The 24,578-nt window shown below is 37.3% G+C and overlaps 1 protein-coding gene across 1 annotated transcript in view; it reads right to left on the bottom strand.

Moving 5' to 3' along the window:
* Positions 1-24,578, bottom strand: part of LOC132104295 (PHD finger protein 14) — an 80,889-nt gene that overhangs the window by 15,289 nt on the left and 41,022 nt on the right. Inside the window, exons 15-17 of the mRNA XM_059509666.1 lie at positions 21,802-21,858; positions 21,501-21,622; positions 7,124-7,241 (exon numbers count right to left, since the gene is read on the bottom strand). Of these exons, the coding sequence (XP_059365649.1) occupies positions 7,124-7,241; positions 21,501-21,622; positions 21,802-21,858 (297 nt within the window). The remainder of the gene's footprint in view (positions 1-7,123; positions 7,242-21,500; positions 21,623-21,801; positions 21,859-24,578) is intronic.

Genomic DNA, 24,578 nt, shown 5'->3' on the forward strand with positions numbered 1-24,578 from the left:
TGATTGGTCCCTATGTAGTATAAGAGTTCGGATCTACAGTGGTAGTGGACCTGTCAATGGGTCCTGTGCTTTGATTGAGAGGCTGAAAAAGAAGTTGGCTCCACAAGGTGCGAACCTCTCGATTCTCACCAATGCGCCTTGCTCACATCTAGAAGTCAAGGCTGGAAGGGATAACAAATCGCCTCTTCAGTTCCACACTTCTGAACCGCTATTTCTTCATTTCGCTGCGGCAAAACCAAAGCACCGTTCCCCTTTAATGTCGACCCCTCATAATCCTTCCAAGGAAGAGAATTACAGATGAAGCTGGCTGGATTTTAAGATGGCATTTTAAAAACATTCGACCCTACCGCAGGCAAAGAGGTACACAGCGGCAGATTATAGAACTTAAAGTACTTAAACGCAGAGCTCATCTCTAGAGTGCTCTTTGGGGGTAGTCGTGGCCTAATGGTTAGAGAGTCGGACTCCCAATCGAAAGGTTGTGAGTTCGAGTCCCGGGCCGGCAGGAATTGTGGGTGGGGGGAGTGCATGTACAGTTCTCTCTCCACCTTCAATACCACGACTGGAATTATAAGGTTCTATCTTGCAAAACATTAATTGAAGCAATAATTTTCAAGAAACACAAACAGTATACTTATAATTAGTTTTTAAACATAAAATTAGTGTTGTAACAATGTGTCGTCATGTATGGCAAAGAAAAAAAAAAGCTTTCTATGATATTTATTTCATATTTTAGGATGTATACATATATTTAATATATAAGTTAAACATAAAATGCAGTGCTAAATATTTTGTCCAGTGCAGATGTTAATTTTAGGTCGGAATATGGTGGGTAATTAAACACTACTGTGACGAGTGGGACGGGTGGAGTAAATGATAATGAGCGACACATGCGCCACTCACCAGTCTCCAGTTCTATTGAGAAGCTCTGGAAGGATAAAAGGAGGAGTGATGAAAGTGTTGGAAGAGAGAGAACCAGGCCTGGATTTTATGTTGTTGTTTTATGCGGCAGTCGTCCATGAGGGGCTGCTGCTTTTACTTTCGTTTTGTGTTTATTTATTAAAGTTTTATGTTTAAATGTTCGCCGGTTCCCACTTCCTCCTTCCTGATATACGAACTATAACTTTAACAATAAACTTTATTATCCAAAATGAGACTAACGTCAAAATTAGAAGTTTATCAAATTTTAATTAAATTCAATTCCATTCAATTTTATTCTGTTGAAGTTTATTTCACTTCGAAACATTCATTCACGGATTTGTGCTCCTTTGTCTTCACACACAGACTAAACTTACTAGAGAAGTGTAAAGTGTTACATAATATACCTCTGTAAATAAATACAATATAAATTTATGCCTTGCACAATTTAATGCCCTTTGAATGTAACATGAACTTTCCCTTGGAACTGGAATTATGTCGGAATTTCATGTTATGTCCGCTTCACAGGGGACTTACGGTCGAATAAGACAACGTTTGAATGCTACCTGAAAAAGAGACCTCGCTACTAAAGTGAAAGTGTTGACTGGTGTCACTATCTCGTGAACCCGCCGGCGAATATCTCACCAAATTCAGGGGATCCCTTCAGCTCAAGGAGCCCTCTTGAATGCCACCCTCCGCGCGTCGGTATCTCCCCGGGATTGATAGATTGGTCGGTGCCGGGCAGCAAATTTAACCACCCATAACATAACCTCGGTTCCCTGAGATACGGAACGAGTACTGCGTATGGGGGAAAAGCTCCTTTTTTCCTCGATACTGAAGCCTTTTTTCAATAACACAGTACAGGGCTCACCGAGAGGGCCTGCAAATCGCCAACACGCTTGACCAATGCTAGAGCAAGTAACAAAGCGGTTTTGAGCGTTAGGGACCGAAGTCGTAATAAGTTGGCTGGGGAGCAGTGAGCTCTTGGAAAAATCGACCCTGATTCCTAAGCACTCTAAGTGGGGAAAGCACCTCGTTCATGCACTTCGTGAAAGTGCGGGGAGCTAGAGACAGCCCAAAGGGAAGGACTGTATATTGGTAAGCCATACCCTTGAACGCAAATCTCAAGAATCATCTGTAATGGGTGGCTATCTGAATGTGAAAGTAAGCGTCTTTCAGGTCCAGCAAGAAAGTCAGGTTGAGCCAGAAGTGGCACTCCAGCACAACCAGGTTGGCCATAGATCGTCCGATGGCCTTGGCCTTGGCCGTGGCTTTCGTGGCGCACAGGGCCAAGTCCGTGGCGCTGCGGAGGTCGAGTAAAGCAGGTTCATTAAGGCTAGACTCATCCAGGGAATGGAGAAGCTTTGCCTGGAACACTTGCAATATGGCCATGGTGTGCAGTGCTGAAGCGGCTTGGCCCACAGAAGTGTAGGCTCTGCCAGCCTATTGATCATAGCCCAGAGAGGCGAGACTCATGCTCTCACAAAAGCAGCATGAGGTCTCGGTGAGCACCGCCTCAGCGTGGGGTTTACCCAGGCAGAAGACGCACTCACCATGGCCGTCATCGTCATGCAGATAGGGCTGGGAATCAATTCCAAAAAAAAATAGATTCCGAGGCGTTGGGTATCGAGAATCAAGGGGACTCATCAAGGGGAATCGACTCCTCATTCAGAGTCTTTTTCAGTTTCAGTTTTTTTGCATACAGTAATTGCTCTGCAGTAAAGCCATTCAAGCCAGTTCAATTTTTGCAGATATTTGTTTTATGCCTACGGTAAGGGGTTGGCGGATTAATCCTAATATCGATAGTATCAATACCAACATTGGTATTGGTACAGCCAGCCAGATGAGATTGATACTTTAGGTTAAGTTTCTCTCTTCTATGCTTAGTACATTGCTCCCGCTTCAGCAAAAAGTAGAAATGTTTGTGTGTTTATATATGCCGCTCTTTTCACAAATCTTATGCACACATTGCTCCTCCTCTCCTTTTCCTGCTCTGCTATTTTTTGTTTTCATGCAATCAAGTGACTCAGTGGCGCCAAACACAAGCAGACCCTTTTGGCTGCAGTAATGAGAGATGGAATGTCAGATGGAATTGCTACTATGGTGACAACACTTACACAACTAATACAAATACATAAAAAACAAGAAAAAGCGAACTCTGAGCTACAAAAAATGGAGAGGAGGGAAATAGATATACAATACAATAAAACCATACAATAACTAAAATTATAACTGAAATTTAATTAATAAAATATAGAAATAATACAAATAAAAACCAAAAACAATATTAATAAAAACTAAAATAAATAAAAACTAATCCAAAATATTAATAAAAACATTTGAAACCGTACATTAATGATACTAAAATAACACTGGTGTAAAGTATATATGTATCTGTTTACACTGTCTCAGTCTTTCTTACATTTTCTTTAAACATTGACAATAAAAAAAAAAACAATGCACAGATATAAGTCCCAGAATCCAGATCACATCATATTAAATATTATATAAAATGAGTGTCTGATCATATATAAAAGGTCATGTGAAAAATCATTTTGAGCAGAAAATCAGAATTAGGCATTTGCGGTGTTAACGTATCCTTCAAGCCAACTTCTAGAGCTGAGCAAAAAATAGAAAAAATGAAGAAGCGATTTTCCCGTTCCTTGTTCTGTCATCGTTCCTTTACCATTTAATTGAAGAAAGGATATAAAATGACAGCATTAGAATGAGAAAAGAAAATCCAAGAAGGACAATAGAAACCAGGAAGTGGGGGTGAGATAAGACAGCAGGTCCTACTAAAATCACACACAGCGTGTGTGTGTCGGAGAGAGAGAGAGAGAAAGAGAGGTGTGTGGCCCGGTGTTTGTGTGTGTGTGCCCGTGATTAAAACAGGATTGTGTCTGGTCTCTGCGAGTCCCCGGGGAGCGACTGGTCTCACAGCAGGCTGTCACTGAACACATTCTAAAGGCAAAGACTTGTTTAATCCCCGTGGCCCTGGTGCACCTCCCACTGTCTAAAGCTCTTTTCTCCGTCGCTACTCGTCTTACTTCCATCGCTTTTGTTCTGAACTGCACAGCTCTCATTCTGTAGCAGCAGGTTACTGATCTGCAGCTTTTCTTTAACGCCTTGGACTTATAATAGCCCTATTTACAAGAGATACAGTACACACAAAGGGGATCTGCTGCCAGAACATAATTCTTTATCAGTCGATTTTATGAGCGAGACATTAGGCACTTTTACATGTATTTGAAACAAAGGACTCCTGTGAGCAGACTGGGAGCTCTTTTATTTCACTTTACTGTATCTTAAAATTTTGAACAAATAAAAGAAATATCTGTGAACTAACTTTATTAACCAAATTTTATCAAACACAGACTGAAAATCCCAAGTACTATCATATTATCAGTTTTTTTTTTTTTTTTTTTGCACATTTATTACGGTTTATCAGCATCACCATGTCTTTTGTATATTTACCATGGCAATGCAATGTTTTTCCACATGGTATCATAGTAAAATCATGTTTTTGTACATTTACCATAGTAATACTATTTTGTACATTTAAAATTGTAATGTCGTGTGTGGATATGGTATTGTAGTAATACTGTGTTTTTGTGTATTTACTATGATAATACCAGGTTTTTGCATATGATTTTACAGTAATGCTATGCTTTTGTACGTTTACCATGGTAATACTGTATTTTTGTAAATATTCTATGAACATGTTTTTGGAAATGGAATCCTGGTAATACCATGTACAGAGACAACACTAGCACAATGTACATTAATCTCTTATAGATATTTTAGATAATATGTTAATAACAAAATCCTACATAAAAAAAATAATAAACTTTCAAAAAGCATAGAAACAAACAAGACAATTGTTGTCATACGGTATTTTATTGAGGTATAAAATTAAAGGGGTCATATGATGTTGCTAAAAAGAACATTTTGTGTATTTGGTGTAATTAAATGCGTTTATGCGGTTTAAGGTTCAAAAACACATTATTTTCCACATACTGTACATTATTGTTGCTCATCTATGCACCGCTTTTCTGAAACGCATTGATTTTTACAAAGCTCATCGTTCTGTAAAGCGAGGTGTACGCTGATTGTCCAGTGTTTTGTGATTGGCCAAATACCTCAAGCGTGTGATGGAGATGTTATGCCCCTTACCATACAGTGATGCTGTGTCCTGGTGCGATGAGACAAAAAAAAACAAGCGAGGCATTTGTTGCATCCAGTGGGGACATAATTACTGATTATAATGACTTATGCTGTCTTTTTCCACATTGCATATTGCGCCACATAAACAAAACCATGTCTGCATTTGTGATCGGAGGAACAACAAACAAGCGCTACTCTACACTGCTCAAAACTAGTGTTTGAATCATCAGTGGCAAATTCTTTAAATATGAAAACGTACTTACAGCCTTTGAGTCAGAAGTGCCAGACTGTCCTTTCAAAGTTGGAATTGCCCTACTTTATACAAACAGCATTTGTGCACAGACGCATCGTAGGCTACAAACAGTCCTCTGTAAAATGCGCAGCAGACATCTGAATATTTGATTTTAACTGTTCTGGAACAGTGTTGTAAATACAACTTAACCACTGATTTCTAGTCCTGTCATCTTTTGGAAGGCCTAACAAAGTATTTTCGCTTTCACAACGAAACACACAGCATCTCCACAACATGGCAGCGTCTGCGCAATACTACAGCGAGAATCAAAATTAAGCCTTCTTTCTTTGCGAACATTTTCTTTCTTTATTTTGTGAACATTTGGGTGGTGTTATGCAAGTCTTCCCACATCATGACATAGACATGTGGGGACGTGTTTAAACGAGGCATTTTAGGAGGGTGTGGACAAGTCTTAACTTTTATAATGAATATCTCTTTGGGTTTGAGACTTTAGTCTTTGCAACTTCAGGGATCTGATCTATGCCCTATAACACTCCAAATAGAAAGGAAAACTTTAAATTGCATCATATGACCCCTTTAAATCACAGCCAAGATGGTTAGAAGATGTAAAATGTTATTCACATAACCATTATTAGCATAGAAGCACCATTCCTCTAAGCATCTCCAGGGCTAAGATTCGTGTGCATATATAGTATAGAGTTTTTGGCAGTGCCTGGATTTCTCATTCTTTTATCATGCTCTCTGCTTTAACCTTTTCATTTTAATCCTGAGCAATAATTTAATATTACTCATTCCACCATGCAGTAAGACCACCATCATTTTTCACATCTTTTACTTTCTCTTCAGTTAGCATCAATTAACCCCATTTTCCATGCCACTAGCAGGACTGTCCATTTAAAGATGAATTGAGAAGCAGATGCATTTATTAACTTAATTAGGTTTCCAAGAAGACACAAATTGCCTTTGATTGCAATGTAATTCAATGAGAAATAGAAATTAAATGTTTGGGGAAACGTGAATGCACTTGTCAATTTCCAAAAACTAAGTGTCTAAGTGAACTGCACAGCTAAACTGTGGCTTTTAGGAACAGGAAACAGCAGCTGCTGATGTGTGAGGAAGGTTTTTAGGATTTAAAACAGTGTCCGACTTTCACTATTACTGCTATCACATGCTTTTGCATCTTCAAACAACATCCGCTTAGCTTTTATTTGTAAATAACAAAGCCAAGACGTAGATAAGCCCTGTTAGAGTATTTTTAGGATGTGCAGTAAATATTTTTTCTCTTTCTATCAAGAAATGCTAGAGAGAACTTCATTTCACAGTGTTCTTGTTAGACATTTTACATGCAATTACTATAGAAAATAACAGTACTATACTCTAGTATAACAGTAAATTCTGCATAACACCAAGAAAGTAACCCTAAAATAAGTACATTGTTTATTAATATATTACTCAGTATTTGTTTGTATAATTGCACTGTAACAAGGACACCTCAAAAAAAAATACAAAAAACAAAACATTAGGCATAGGCGAAAACCAAATACCAAAATAAGGACTATAATTTTGCTTTCTACATTTCAGAATTTATTGGAAGTACCCATATAATAACCCATATAAGTGCCACAAAATGATGTCTAGGTAGGAGACTATGATAAACTGAAACAAACTTTACCCAAACATTTTTGGCACCATCCATGTACTACAATGCAGCTGGAATGCTGGGAAAATATAAGAATACGACTGGAGAGGGTAGGGGGGAAGGGGGGAAGGGGGGATTTTGTTGACTCTCACCTTTGATGAAGAGGTGTCACATTCCTGACAGATCCATCCATAGCCAGTTTGTTTGGGTGACTTCTTCAGGGGAGGGTCCAGACAGCCGAAGTGGTAACAGAGCCGACACTCATCACACCTATGAGGAAAACAGTCAGCATATTAGCAGTGAGAATACATTAAAATGCAGCTGCACACTCACACACATGCAGTCTGGTTATATACCCTGCCAAGAGGCCAGTATGGCCCTAACCAGGCAGGTATGATAGATACTGACAGAGCCATTTGCTGTCAGGTAACAGATGCTTAATAGATTCAAAACACATTGGCACATAACCTCTCACACGGCCTTGTACGGCCATCATAAAACACGCTGCTCGATTGGTCCTGCTGAAATGAGTTTCAGCCTATCCTGCCAATAAATCTCTATAAGATTTTTATTCCAGAATCAAGGTGTCAAGAAAGACACTGAGATTCTGTCCTTAGTTATAGGTCTGCTCAACAACCATCTCCAGGTATCCGATTTTACATAAACTGTAAAAGACCTCCATCTTGCTTCTATTATTACGCTATTCAGCAGCCGTACAAAGAGCTGTACTGGATATTGCTACTCAAAACAAAATGCAACATCCTCAGAAGTATTTGGGGCTATTGTATAATATTGTTTAATTACATGATACATGAGTACTTTTATTTAGCAAGGACACATAAAAAAAGGCCAAGGTACATATATAAATACCTTATATAATGGTATATAAGTTTTATTTCATATGAAGAAAGTTATTTTCATCAAATAATGAAACAGTCTATAAAAATAAGCAGCACAACTAGGGGGCAAAAACAAATGCATCTTTTTATTACTTTTTGAATAGTTAACTGCAATGAATTAACATGATGAAATGATAGCTGTCAAAACACATTAACTATATCTCCATTCAAAAGACTATTGTAAGAAACACACAGTGCATTAAGTTCTTATTTAACATTCATAAGGTGTATCTTTGGAGGACCCAGGTGCCCTTCACCCTGCAGTCCATGCTCTCCTCTCCTTCCTGGCCATAATTAACTAATTATGTTGTAATCAATATAGAAGATTCAGATTTGGCAATGTAAATCAGATAAAGCCGATAAGAGCCGGGGAGGTCAACAGGCCCATTCCCCATTCCCCATCCTCGTCTCCATTACGGGACAGGGGATGCGGCGGTCTTATCAGCGAGCACGCAGGATGAGGCAATAGAAAAAGACAGGGACAGGCGCCATATTTTGATTTTTTTTTCTGCCAGGTGAACGAGTGGGAACACTGAGACTTTTGTGGAGGCAGGGTTATTCTTGGTGTCACCGTGATGCTGTGTGACATGGAAGCCCTTTTCAAACTCAGGCCCATCACAGACTTCAAATGCTAATTAAAGGACTGGATTAGGATGCGGCTCAGTGCTAATGAGCAAAGAGACTCATGCCGAATACAAATGTACACCTTCTGTCAACACCGAACGACTATAACACAGCATATAATGGCTAATGCCATCACATTAGTGTAGTTTTCTGGTCATTAGTACTGCATATCACTGAGAGAATGCAAAAAGGTCAAATGCACTTATGATTTCTTCTTTATTAGGCTCATTTATTAAGGAAATATTATGGCAGAAACACCAAAAACTAGCTCATATTGATGTTCAAAAGGTTTATATGCCATTTAGAGTCTGACTGAAGATCAAAAGGCCAACAATGATGCTTTCTGCTCATATCCACACAACACATTTCACACTGTTTCTGATCAAGCAACCAAATAAACTTCTCAAGTCCAAAGAGAGCAAAGGGGAATGAGTCAACTTTCACCTGTGGTTACCATAACAACCCTGACATTATATATATATATATATATATATATATATGAACACAAAACACTGCTCTGTTAAATGCCAGTTGCATGGGAATAGTTGTGTATGATTAAAGTGAATCATATTGACAATAAACGTTCTGTTACGTAAGAAAAAATAAAATAAAAACGTGTTAATTTGCCTTAAACAGACACTTCATCAGTTCATCCAACATGAGACTGTAGCAGCAGTCGATTCACAAGCTCATGCATACTGCTTTTCCCTCAGCATGCGCCATTTCTTCATGTTTCTTATCCATATATTTATTGTGACAGAGCAATTAGAAAATGGCTTGCCCTCGGCGACAGACTGTCAACTCAAAGCTGCCTCCATTACACGATCCTCCTCCGAAGAGAGAGAGAGAGTGGGTAAAGGGTGAAAAAATATCCTGCTATGGAAAGATTCCCAAACATTTGCCCATATCCCATTATACCTTGCAATAACAGCTGCCTTTCACTTGTTAGCAGAATATTTAATTAGAACCCTTGTGTTTTATTATTTTGTCCATAAAGAGCTGTTAAATGAGCCAGACAGCTAACATGAAGTAGTCTTGCATAAGACTGTATGAAGCATTTGGGTTTTAAGCATAATAGCTAATATATATATATATATATATATATATATATATATATATATATATATATATATATATATATATATATATATATATATATATATATATATATATATATATATATATATATATATATATATATATATATTAATCTAGATTAAGTAAAGCATTTTTTCTTCCTATTACCGAGTTCAAAATATGTATTAGTGGCATAGTTTGCCACAAGAAGTAATTTTGACTCATCAATCAATAAAATAAATAATAAAAAGAAACAAATAAAGCAAGAAAAAATATATATTGAGGAACTTGCAATGATGTAAATGGGAATGATTTACAGTGTATTATTATTTTATATTTATATATTATTTTAAATATATTTTTAACTATAAAATACATGTAAACCTACACACACACACACACACACACACACACACAACTGCTGTTATTTAAATTGCTGTTTCTGCAACATTACAGTTTAAACTGCGACTTTTTGTTTGACTTTTTGTAAAATATATGAAACATTTATATATATATATATATATATATATATATATATATATATATATATACACAGTACAGACCAAACGTTTGGAAACATTACTATTTTTAATGTTTTTGAAAGAAGATTCTTCTGCTCATCAAGCCTGCATTTATTTGATCAAAAATACAGAAAAAACAGTAATATTGTGAAATATTATTACAACTTAAACTAATAGTTTTCTATTTGAATATACTTATTAAAAATAATTTATTCCTGTGATGCAAAGCTGAATTTTCAGTATCATTACTTCAGCCTTCAGTGTCACATGTAACATCCAGTCTATCACATGATCATTTAGAAATCATTCTAATATTCTGATTTATTATGAGTGTTGGAAACAGTTCTGCTGTCTAATATATTTGATGAATAAAAGGTTAAAAAGAACTGCATTTATTCAAATAAAAAAAAAAAAATCTAATAATATATATTCTAATAATATATTTTCTTTACTATCACTTTTTATCAATTTAACACATCCTTGCTGAATAAAAGTATTGATTTTATTTAAAAAAAAAGAAAAAAAAAATTACTGACCCCAAATTACTGACCAGTAGTGTATATTGTTATTACAAAATATTTATATTTTAAAAACATAGCTTCTTTTTATTTCCTTTTATTCATCAAAGTATCCTAAAAAAGTATCACATGTTCTGAAAAAATATTAATCAGCAGAACTGTTTGCAACTTTGATAATGAATCATCATATTAGAATGATTTCTAAAGGATCATGTGATAATGATCCTAAAATTTCAGCTTTTCATCACAGAAATAAATGATAATTTAAAGTATAGTACATTTAAAAACAATTATTTTAAATTGTAATAATATATCACAATATTACATTTTATTTCTGTATTTTTGATCAAATAAATGCAGGCTTGATGAGCAGAAGAAACTTTTTTCAAAAACATTAAAAATAGTAATGTTTCCAAACTTTTGGTCTGTACTGTATATATATATATATTGTAGAGTGTGACTCTACAATTTTCATAGTCATGAAAATAAAGAAAATTCTTTGAATGAAAAGGTGTGTCCAAACTTTTGGTCTGTACTGTATATATAAAACAAAAGTCACTTCACTCAGTTTTTACAACATTTACATGCTTACAAGGTTGCAAAACAATGTAAACATACTGTTTTTATCTTGTGACTGTACTATTTGCTATTTCTTTCGGATCGGTCCCATTCACTTCCATTGCAAATGGTGCTCTTAAACACACACACACACATATAGAGGGGCTGAGCAGGCATATCTGCACAGGAAGGGGAATTTAAATCACCTCCAGGCTTCCTCGTGAAAAGAAGACAAATGACCAGGAGTGCGTCTGTGCTACTCTAATGAGCACGCGGCTATTGTTGCACACAGTTGCCGATTGATTTCATATGAATCCCTCGCTCAGGCAAATAAAGAAATAGTGAAAGACTCCTCTGGCTTTCTGCGGGGGGAAAGTTTAGGACCTGCGGCAGCCACGGGAGGCTTGCATTTTATTAGCGGAGCACGACCCAATTCGCCATTTACTTCTTTAATTACTTTGCCTTAATGAACCTTTTTTAGCATTTGCTGTGTATCACGGTTTAACATCTTTGAATTAAAACACTGCTCAGTGATGCAAACCCAGGCAGACAGATGGCCCAGTGATTAATTAAACTTCAAATTGACAATGGCCAATCATCATAGGCGGTTCAACAGGAAGTAACCTTTCAAATTGAATAAATATATACTTTCAATGTCTTTTTCATTTGCAGCAGAATAAAGAAATAAATTAGTAAGTCTTTCTGCGGACTACTGAGAACAAATCTACTATATTCATATACTTTCTAATATCGCTTCTTTGGGTTTTGGTTTCATTTTGTACATTTTGTGTTGGCATTTTGTTCCAGCAGAAAACTGTTTGACAGTGGATCATAACCTGACATTGAATTGCAGTTCTTTCCTGATGGATCAAGAACAGTAGGCACAACAATGCTAAATGCAAATAATAAACTATAGTTAAATTATAATTAGATCATTATCTTATAAAGAGTTTGGTTCCAAAATGCAATAAATCCATTTGGACTAATTTGAGTAAAAATGTGTTTTCTTTGCCATGAAAGTGGCAAGATGAAAACCACTATTTTCTGTTTCAAACTTTCATATATAGCATCTTTAGATTATAATAACATTTAAAAAATCAAATCCAGGTTTTGATTTTCAAAGATTTATTATACAATTGTATATATATATATATTTTCCCAAAATGCAATAAACCCATACTCTTTTTCAATGCAATAAATCCATTGCTTCAATATGAAAGTTATTTAGAATTTTTAAACTGATGAAAATACACAACAATGTTGTTGTTTTGGAACCAAATTCTTCATGTAATCATGTACTGTAGTTAATACAGAACATTTATAGGATTAGAGAGAGGGAAATGATTTCCCATAAAATTATCTCAAGTAAAAATTATTACAATACTCTTATTCCAAAAGGATGCATTAAACCAATCAAAGTGACAGAATAAAGACTTGAATAAAGACTTAAATATCTGTTTTTAAACGAAGACAGAATGTAAAGACTCATATTTATGTTTACATATACCCCACACACACACACACATATATACCAGTACTATGTTGAGTTGCTATTTGATGTTCAACATAAAATCTTCAAAGCCAGTTGAGAACCAGTAATTTGTGATTTGAAATGAATGGATAATAGAAAGCCAGCATGATTCTTCTACAACAGAGAAGTGATCAAATTCTACTTTGTACTTCTGAATGAAGGACTTGTGCTGTACTAATAACAAAGCACCACTCCACCAGCACTATGTGAGAAGTTTCTGAAGAGTCTCTGCGCCATGAGGTGACACATCATCCCCATTCCTGCAACACGCAGGCGCCAACATCTATCTGCTCCGCACACTGCTCTTCTTGATCCCGTCACAAAGTCCTTGATGTTATCAAAGCAATTTGGGTCTGCTTTAATCATTGGGAAAATTGAGCTGCTCGTTTCTCTCCTCCTCCGATCTCGGACAGAATCCAATCACTCATAAGAGAGTCTATTGATTGATGTAATCTTATTGGGATGTGAGGTGAGGGGAAAAACACGATTGATTGCTTTTGTCTGTGACACATGTTGCTCTGGGCTAGCGATGCGTATCCTCTTTCATCTACGGTTTAATCTCTGAGAGGAGTTCTTAGAGACCCCCTGGCATGCTCAGCCACCCTCCCACGTCATCTCGCTGGTTTCTCGGTGCAGGGTGAAAGCCCGGTGGCTCTGTTGCTTGATCTCTTCTCATCCAAGCACTAAGAACTCTATTTCAGCCCGACGCTCCATTTAAAGACTGATCCGGTCAGCCAGGTTCAGGGCAGGGACATTAGTCTACACAGCCCGGTGATTGGAGAGATAACACATGACAACTCCATTTAATCAAAGGATGTTTTAAACCATAATGTATGATTCTAAATCTCCCTCGATAAATCAAAGAGGATATATTTTAGTTAAATTGGCTCTCGGCTGCAGTTTTACAGACCGTTATTAATGCAATCACCTTGCAAAGATATGGGCAATCACCAACATCAGAATAATTCTTGGAATATTTAGGCCCAATTCGAAAAGAGATAGCGAAGGGGCAAAACAGAAAAATCACTCTGGAGATGAATATCAGTTCTCATTAAATGATAACATGGCCTTGTTTGAGAGGATCAGAATAAATTGATCAGTCCTGAACTACAGACATTCGCCAAAAAATAAAAGCAGGATAAAATGCAAATTGTTATACATTTACTGAGTCTAAAGCAGAATAGCTCTTGCTATTTATTATTTGATGGAATAAACGAACAAGTTTACAGAAATATTTGGAAGTTAAAGGTATTAAAGTAAATGAAGCAGGTTTCACTGGAAGCCATTAAAACAAAGTTAACAGTAAATACCATTCAAAAGTTTGGTGTCAGTAAGATTTTTTTTTATTTATTTAAAGAAAATTACACGTTTATTCAGCAAGAACGCAATTAAATTGATCAAAAGTGACAGTAAAGCATGATTTCTGAAAGATCATGTGAGGGATCAGGAATAAATTATTAACTACATTTTAATTTTATTTAAACTGTAGTATTTCACAACATTACAGTTTTACTATATCTTTTAATAATTTAAAAAAATTAAACCTTTTGGAACAGTAATGTATATAGTAAAAAAAAGTAACAATGGAAAAATAATAATAATAAAGAGCAACAATCTAAAAGACAAGTCAAAAAGAGCCCACCTCTGAGTCTGATACACTGGTCCCTATGGCTCGGGTAAATCCACCATCAGTATCTATGGGATCTTTTTATTTTTTTGTGCCAATTTCATCATCCTCTAGGGGAAAATCTGAAGTTTGATTGCATAGAAAAGTAATAGCACGCCCTCTGCAACAAGCTGCATGGTTTCAGTTATCATGTCCACACAAATGATGCTGGATGCACATCTTAGGAGTTTGTTTAAAAGTATGAAGAATAGTAATACTTGCCTTCATACGCCTTCATACATGAGGATCTAACAAAATTTAATTTGAGGACATCTAGAACTATCTTAAAAAACAAAGTATAAAAAAAAGCCAACAAAGAAGAATCGTTACTCTATTCCTGATAAGCTACAGCTAAAACACTCCTTTTATACCAAAATAAAGACAGGATTACTTCCTAAATGTTTGAACACATTAATTAAAGGTTTTGTGTTAAGGGATTAATCTGCATGGTAATTTTGACTGGCCCTTTTGTGGATTAACTTCCTGTGAGCGAGAGAAATATCCACAGTTTCCCCATGAAAACGCTTGGGTGGCAGAAACGCAAATCTCTTGAACAATAGCGATGTGTATAACAGTAACCAAAACACTAAGTAAACCTCAAGACGTCTGAGCGATTACTTTGTCTTGTCCGTGCACACCAGAAGATTGCATTCTATCATTTTGATAGAGCGATAAATTGGCTATTTCTTGGATTTACTTGGATCCAAAGTGTTACTGCATACACAAGACTCCCATTGCAACTCTTTCGTTCTTCGACCCACTACTCTCACCTACATGGCTGGTACAAACGCAGCACATTTATCACTTGGGTCCAGCGCAATTACTTGGAGAGCTACCATGTGACAGGGATCAATATGACACAAGACACTTGGCCATTGACTGCCGGCCGTGACAAAGTGCCCCCGTGGCTTTTTGTGAATCTCTTCTATTGAGGGAGCAGATTATAAGCCTTTGTGATCCTCCTCCTTTTTGATTTACTGTTGAGGTGGGAATGGTATTATTAAGAGGCCTTTGTTTTACAAGGAAGAGTGGCAATGAATGGGCTTATGGCTGAAGCCGCAGCGGCCAGCCAATGCACTGAAAAAGTAACCCCTTTTTATTATCTCATTACCACACAGCTCACTCATTCATTTAGTCTCGTACTCAAAGCCAGGTCAGCCGTCCGGGATGCTAACTTCGAGCGGCCCCAGCCACCTAAGGGACGCAGTGTGTTTCTCCGAGTAGACAGCAGGGGGCCATGATGTGTAAACTTCTGCACATTATTGCCTCTAACAGTTGAAGGAGGGTCAGTTTGCTGCTTTGAATGGTGCTGATTAATGTAAAAAAAAAAAAAAAAAAAAAAAAAAAAAAAAAAACCCACCTTCCAGATTCAGTGCAAGTTAAGCTTAACAGGAAATGTGGCATGACGTTAATTTCCAGAAAAAATAAAAAAATAAAAAATTCCATTTGACTCTTTTTGCCCAAAATCTAGCTTGTAGTGAGGTACTTGCAATGGAAGTAAATGGGGACATATAACACAAAATATTACTTTTAACCATTTAAAACAAATATTAATAAAACAACACATTTTACTAATAAACCAAATAAAAAAATTCATATAAAATTGGTATTCGAAAAAATATTTTGGACAAAAAATAAAAAATAAATCAGAATAATAGCAGATTCTGTTCTGTATTATAATACTTTACAGTATATTAAACCCACAATATTCCTTTGAAGAATTGAAATGGTGTTGATTCTGGATTTGGAAGGGAAGTTTGGCTGTTTTTGCTACTGTGTCCTACGGTACCTCAGCTCTGGATCAATTCCAGGCAGCAATGCAGTTCACTGGTTTCTACCATGCTTTTGCTAATTAGTTAGACACCTCTGAGCTGCGTAAGTCATCTAGCAAATGCACAAAGAGGGGGAGGCGCTCGATCCAGAAGACCAGCGGTGCACAAACACACTGCAGTGAACTGGCTGGGATAAAAGACACCGTAGAAGCTGTTTAATAGTGGTGGGGAGTGCAAAAGGAAAAAATAAAAGAGGTGAAGTCAGCAAAAACAAAAGGCCACCATTAAATCATCTCTCCCTGAATCCCGTGTCAGGTCTGTAATAGGAAAGGCGCTCATCATCGAAAGGTTACTGCTCTTCCAGAACATCCTCCTCCATATTTCTCTGCTCCCCGGGTTCAGACCAGAACCGATGGTCCCGTTGGACCCCTCGTACCAGACCACTGGACTGAGTATGAGGAAATGAAGTGCTCAGGATTTGGTCATGCCAAACTGATTCTATCTTTCCAGGTCCATAATAAGAGGCTCAGAGCTTTTGGTGGGCCTAGGCCACAGGGATGCAGCTCGTTCCCGCCACCGTCGCCACTGTTGTATAAGCACAAATGCTATTTGCTTACTAAAAGACACACTGGGCTTTTTGTTATGCTGCTAACTAGATTTTCCCATGAAAGCCTCTCCTCTCTCTCCCTTCCTCTCGCTCTTTGTACAGCTGGGCTTGGCACGGGGAAGAGAGATGGCTGGTAGAAAAGAGGGAGAGAGACAGGAAGAGTGTGCAAGTGTGAGCAGATGAGATGTGCTAAACGGGAAAACAGCAAAAAAGAGAAGGAAAAACAATAGGAGAAAACAGCAAAAGAGAGAGAATTACATCAACTCAGAAGTGTGGCTGTTTTTCATTCACATTCAAAGCCTGTTCACTAACTGTCTGATGCATATAGGATCAAGCTGACTGAAATTGGCAGTTCTAATTGGTTGCTGATCAAAAAGGGTTTCTGAAGGCTGATGTAGTATCTTACAAGGCAGAATGGCAGATGATAAGCTGGTGCATCACACAATTTAAAGTAAATCACATGCAAAGCATTGTAAAATGCGCTTCTCTGCATTTGTTCTCTGCTCTAATTTGTTTCCAAATCTAGCTTTTTAATAAATTTGGCATGGTACATTATGAACATCGCTATTTTATTGATTTATTTATTATTACTGGAATGGCTAAAAACACAAATTAAAACTGAAGTAAACTGTGAACTCTGGTATGCCTGTGTTTCAAACACTATTAGCAAAACTGGAGCGAATAAATAAAAAACTAAAAAAAAAAAAAAAAAAGAAAGTCATATACCACTCAATTTAACAGCCTGGTTTATCAGTCAGATTTACCCATCACTATATGACCCAGAAAATAAAACAAGCTATGATTGGTTGGTTTAATTGTCATTAAAAGTTGGCATGCAATGGAAATTGGGGTCATTTCCTTGGGGTACAGATCATCTAACTCATCTGGTAGTGAAATGGATTCCCAACGCACCATATTTATTTTTACCTTTGTTTCTCAAATCATAAAAAACAAAAGCAATAATAGTCATCAGAATTGACTCTATAGAAAAATTGAAAGGGAAACAGTGGAGAATACATTTCAAGCATCCACAAACCCTAATCATCAATTCATCAATTTTAAAATGATCCACAGGGGATATTTAACCACACGCATAAGAAAAGTTATCGGTTTATGGGTAATTTGTGTGGGCCAGGCTGCCTGGACACTTTGATGCATGTGCTTTCGGACTGGTGCTTGATGTTTTGTACAAGCTCACTAGGATTCGTTTTTCCCAAAGATCCTGTTCTGTTATTGCTGAATGATAATTCTCGATTTCCTCTAAATGAAAAGTACTGGAAATATCTCGAGTGCTGCAAGAGAAACTTTTAGTTCAATGATGAAAAACTCAACATGACCTTTCTATCAAACACTGGTTATATTCCCTACTGCAGAAACTATATTTGGAACAGACCAATCATGTTAAACCTGTCATTTTGTCTATGTGGAAGAATTGCCATGCATTTTATTAGATTTTTTATGCGTTTTGCAGACGCTTTTATCTAAAGCGACTTACATTGCATTCAAGCTAACAATTTTCTCCTAATATGTGTTCCCTGAGATTCGAACCCCCAACCTTGCGCTTGTTAACACAATGCTCTACCACTTGAGCTACAGGAACACTATGTATTTATTTTTAAGGGGAAGGTAGTGGGTATAATATAGTTGTTAGATACATTTTCTTATTTGTTGTAATATGTTTTCTATACTACAGTATTTTAAACATTGGGTTTCTGCCTAATAATGGGCAGTTCTGGTCAGAATAAGCTGAAGATCGGACTAGACTTGATGCCAATGAAGACGGGCAGAACCAGACACTTCTCTAGTGATAAAAAACAGACAACCTGCACAATTCATTAGCCGGACTCACTGAGACTCATTCATCATTATGGCAATGAGGTGAAAAAGTTTAAAGTTTATTAAGGCTCGCATGAAGCAAGGACTTTGTCCCAAGACCACACTTGCGCGAAATGACGCCTGGTAACAAAATCACTACATATACACAAGACAAAAACACTCACCAATTCAATGCCATAATCTCAGCTCAAGTCACATTAACACATTAACTGTGCGGAATGTCTAAGAAATAAATTAACATGTCAAATATTTACATTAAATACATCAAGTACAAAAAGAAAATTATAATAATTCAAGTACAGATAATAGTTTCAATTCCCAAAAAAAAAAAAAAAAAAAAAAACCTGCAAGCACGGCTTATGCCTGAAAAAAAAACTGAAATAAAATAAAACATAAAAAGAGCTCAATATTTCGCTAAACTGACATCACATGACATTACAGGCAAACTGTAATCTAAAAGGCTCCATCTTGCAGCATTATCTCGGCAAAGCAGATGCAGTATGTACCCAGACAAACACTTACACACACAGTAAGCTGTGAGCTAGGTTAGACCGCTGTAGAAGAGAGAGATAAAGCTGTGGCTGAAGATACAGTGGGGTGAGAGGTTAAAGGGCAGCTGAAGACATCCAGAGAGGGAAAGATGTGTAAATCCCAGGGAAGGAAGCGTTGTGTCTGGTCCGGTGCAAGTAAGCAGTTTGAGAAGGCATGAGGCTGTTCCCAATGTTATTAAGGTAGAAATCACAGGATACCATCAAAGTGGGAACTTAGGGCCTCATTTCACCTTTCAGCCATCCTGCTAGGAATTAAGTAGCTACACTGTCAATAGTACAATATACTGTGAAACGAGGGAATGGGATGCAGGGTTTGGGAATGTAGCCTTTTTCAGTGTGTTAGGATTTATTTTTGCCATTGCACAGCATAAAACAGCAAGACTGTCAAAGCAGATGCAAGCCAAAACACCAATACAGCCTACGTTAACAAATAATTACTGTAACTTCAGAGTTTCACTCAACTCGAATCTCCTGTCGAGAACATTTGCAGGTCACATTTTACCCCAAATTTCAGGAAAAAATACGAACTTATTTAAGCAAAGTAATATTATATATAATATTAGTGACATCAAAATTAAACATAAAAAGTTTCATGGCAATTTGTATACATTATTTCTTCCAATTGTCATTAACATAATGCAAAAAATAATAATTTAAATTGTAAAACATTCATATATCAAAAAGTTAAAAAAAGGTACCGTAATAAAGTAAAAACTATTGCATTGCATATTTTATAAAAAAAGAAAGTAAAATAAATATGATAAAATGCAGAGATGGAAAACCTGCTTAAATATCATAAAAATAATGTCAAAAATATAAAAAAATTGTGAAATATACCTGGATATGTTTTTGTGAGATTCACCCCATATCAGTAATATGGTACAAAGGGAATAACTATAAGTTTAAGTATGCATATTATCATATTGAGCTATATTACGCTACCACAACTAGTAAAAAATGTAAATGCTTTAAAAAGCTATTCTATTGATTCTAACCTCTATCAATCAAATCACTTTTAAACATATAATTCACATATCACAGGCCAAATAGAGCAGAGTCAAGAACCAAAAACATTCATAATAAGAAGCTAGACAGAAGACACAATTAGCTTTCAGAAGCACATCTGACTCAATAAACACAGCTGATCGAACGAGGTGTGCACGGTTTTAGAGCCAATGGAAAAGCGAGAGCAAAAAAGAGTCCAGGAGGCACAAAGAAGGCCAGATGACAGCAAAACGCTTACAAAGATGGTGAAACAGCCCGGAATCTGGCTTTATCCACAGAGCAAAAGGCCATCATCACGCTTCATGTATTCCACAAACAACGACCCTATGGATGAGTATGTGGCTCCAAACTGGCTAACTGAGTATTCTGTCCATATAAAGTCCTTTTATAGTGTCCAATGAGGGTTGATCTCTCCCTCCCAGTGCAAACTGATTCGATTTCATGTTAGTCCACATATGATAGTCTTTTCATTCTTTCAGAAAATGTTCGCTGGACCGTTGTTTAACCATGATCAAGTCCATGGCACGGTCTGCTTTGGGCAGAAGGGACGGTCGAAGGTGACGGTCGGAGGTGGCCATCTGCAGCTCCTCCCCGACCCCAACGCCGCTCTTCAAACGAGTTAATTTCCCTTTCTCTCTCTCCCTGTCTCTCTCTCATCTGTCCTTTTCTAGGGAAGGAGGTGGTGCCCAGCTCTCACAACCTGTTCAATGCAAAGATAGAAAGAGTCAGGGCAACACACCTCACACCACAGCTGAGGCCAAACAGCAGCGAACCCAAACTAGCCACTTTGCATGACGGTACAAAACATTGCATATCTCCTACTTTGCATTGTAAAAGCATTTGAAGCACTTTTGACAGGCCACTTTCCAATTACCCCAAAACAGCTTTATGTCAAATCGTGATGTGACGGAAGTGGCGACTGTTTGGCATGTCTATTATGAGAGTGTCAATTAAAAGTCTCTTAGTCATGCTTGCATATTTTTTTAGCAAAAACATAACAAGGTTACGGCATTAAAAAAGCATGACGAGGAGGTGTTGAAAAGACAGGATAATTGATCTGGATCTGACGGTTACGTTAAAATAATCCTGTTCGAAGGAACCGCAACCTCATACCCGAGGCCAAGTGGTGACAGTAAATCAGACAGCTCATTACTGCCAAACCAAGTGAGCAAATACATGTGGCAGCCAAATAGAGAAGGCCCTGTGGAGCCAGCGCTACCTCCCACTCACACATGCATGGCAGAGTCTTTATAATGAATCCTGAACTTTAATCACGAGGTGAATATACCCCCCCCCCCAGCCAGATCAAACACTCTTGCGTGCGCAGATGCTTCAGAAACGTGCATTGCACAAGCTTTACCCACCTCACTAGGTTTTCATTGTCACCAGGGCCCTTGCAAGTGGTGCACTCGGTCCGCGTGTCATCAGCTTTGGGCTTTTTCTGCAGAGTCGACTGCCTCTGTCTGCGCTCCCGCGGTGACGGTTCCTATGGAAACGCAAGCTATTAGAGACGACCGCCGTGTGTGTTTGAATGAAGCTGGAGAGTGGAGAGGGCTGAGATTGCTGTGTAAACATACACAAGCTGTCTTCCTTCATCACGCTCTCTAAATATTAGAGGTAGATGAAGGAGATAAAGGAGTGCAGGGCGAGGAAGTGAAAGCTCACCTCGATCTTCTCCTCTTCGCAGATGGACATTCTCTTCCTCTTCTGGCCTCTGGTTCTCTGGTCAAAGGGAAAATAGAACTTGGTCATAATACAGCACACTGAACAACACAGCAGTTCTAGAGTCAGATTATTGTATTTAACATGATTTAAGATTGTTTTTTAATTCTGAAGAATTCTTCTGATCGGAATTTGAATTGGGTATTTAAAAAAATTAAAAATAATTCAAATGGATTTTCACTTAAAAACCCACTGAGAAACAAGCCAAGTCAGTTGTTATTTTTACTTAACACGACATCAACTCAGAATGTCCATGTACAGAATGGACCATCAGCTTCAACATTGTTTCCTATTATTGTTTCCATTATTTTTGGAAATTCATTGGCATAAAAAAAAATTATCGGCCATTTTAGAATGTCAGTAAAATCTTATACATAATGTTTAAATTAAGATTTTATAAGACAATCTACAAATGTCTAGCTGGTCAGTAATATAATAAGGAGATCTTACGTAATGGCTATGCAAGTTATTTTCCACAAGAAAAATTAAATGACAGGCGTAAATGTGCAGTACCATGTGATACAATCTTGCATGAACTATTTAGTTCTTTTGTGGTTGCCTATGCCAATAATAATGATGCAGAACAGGTTCATTAAATGAGGAAACTGCAGGGGTTCATTAGCTGACAAAAAATATTTATATGATTAAATAATACAACATTAATGTAAAGGAAGGGACTGCATAGTTAATCAAAAAAACTGAAATAACAGTGTTTGAAATATCTTATCAAATCGTAAAAATCAAATCAAAAGCTGCAATTTAAATAAGTATATAGTCTGTTGCATTATGGGCTTGATTAATATTACAAATTCTGACACACTATTATAGTAGGGAAGTAGGCATATCCAGACGTAGGTCAAAGTCAAAATAACTGATAAGCTGATATAATGAATTATAAATGTTTCCAAAAGTCCTTAACTTTGCGCTTCAGGGCTTCATTACAGGAAAAAAAAATAAGTATGAAAGTAAAATGAAATCTGAAAAGCTGCTGAGTTGGATTGTGATTTGATGTCGTTCAAGCCATGTGGCAGTAAGCTGAACAGAACAAAGTTCGCTCTCCTCGAGTAAACAGCTCACGCAGAGCAGCTGGTGACTTGCGGCTCACTGTAGCAGCTACAGATGTCAAACAGTGGTGCTCCTCTCTAATCCAAATCTCTCATTCATTCCGGCTCTCCCTTGTGTGTCATAGAGGGATTCAATCCCTTTGTTTAGAGCCCAGACCAGAGCCCCAACCGATGCCCCTCTCTATCCAGATATAAGGCCATTCCGCAATTGGGTCAACCCTGGCTCTTAAATTGGATTTTTGTGTGTGCCATGAACCAAAATTGAGTATCCAAACTCATTCTCCACAGAGTCCTCTCCTGTTCACTTAGAGACATTTTTTGTACTGTTTTTCTTGTCTACCATCAACTCTTCATCTCCATCAGTGGCTGATAAACACAAGAAAAAAAAAACAACAGCGTTGCATGAGTCGAATCAAACGTCTCCACCTTAATGCGAACAGGCACATGAGTGTGCCAAGCTGGGGCTTTTTAAAAAGAAAAGAAAAAACGACAACATATTTAAACAGATTGTGAAAACAATTCCATCTGTCGCCTTTGGCTTGCTACCACACAGCAGATGGAACACTTATCATTATAAATGCTAACTGCTTCTACACTGCCAACTGGCACTTAAATGCCACTGCCACTTCTCCCTCGATGGTGGCACCAAACAAAGGCACTCATTTATTTCATTATTCCTTTATTATGGCAGACTTGATTAAGGTAATCTATTAAAGGCTAGATCAGTGGTCCTCCACACAGAGATCCTCCATGTAACGGTAAAGAACTGTAAACGTTGTGAAGGACTGACGTAAACAGTAATCTACACTTGGAGAAGGACAGTCAAGACGACTCTGCTTTTAAAAAACCCTGCTTTTTAATTAAGGATCTTGCAATGCTGCATCTTTAAAAACACTGAATCAGTTCCCACATTATTGGAAAAACTATTGGTGCATACATAGGGACAGAAACAGAGTAACCTACTGCGGTAACTCAAAAAGGACTAATGTCTTAAATTTCAGGATATGTAAGTAAATTATCAACAAGGTGATTAATCAGACAAAAAATAGTTTGCTACAAAAAAAAACAAAAAGAAAACAAACAAACAAACAAACCTATAGGACTATTTGGCCTAAAGAGCACAGAGGCAAAAGATGAAAACATAAAAATAATAAAAAGTAAAATAAAATAAAATAAATTCTGGTCGCTTAGAAAAGTAATAGTACACCTCTCTTTTAAGTACACCAAAACTTGAAGTATCATGCATGGCTGCATCAACAATGGTGAGGTATGCATCAATTGATTAATACTTAAAAAAAACATGCTTTAGCAAACTCCACTTATTATAGCAAGATTTCCAATGCCCTCAGTCTTGCGAATGATAGAGTCTAGAAAATCTCTCAGTGCGTGTCATTCATGAGAGCCATTTCAGTTGTGCAGGAGGGCCGGTACTCAGTGGCCGCAGAAAAGTGCGGCACATTAGTGAAGCCGAACACCACTGGCTTCTGAACAGAGGGATGGCGGGGGGTCGATTAGCTGGCCGTGATAAATCAGAACAAAGCTTTACAAGGGCTTGCCACCGCCACATCGGCTGGTTAAGGGCATTAAAAATGCAAAGCAGAGCTCCTTCAGCTTTCTATGGTAGAGTTTAGCCGGGGCTACAGAAGAGAGAGAAAA

The sequence above is a fragment of the Carassius carassius genome, chromosome 25, assembly GCF_963082965.1.
Source record: "Carassius carassius chromosome 25, fCarCar2.1, whole genome shotgun sequence".
Classification (NCBI taxonomy): Eukaryota; Metazoa; Chordata; class Actinopteri; order Cypriniformes; family Cyprinidae; genus Carassius; species Carassius carassius.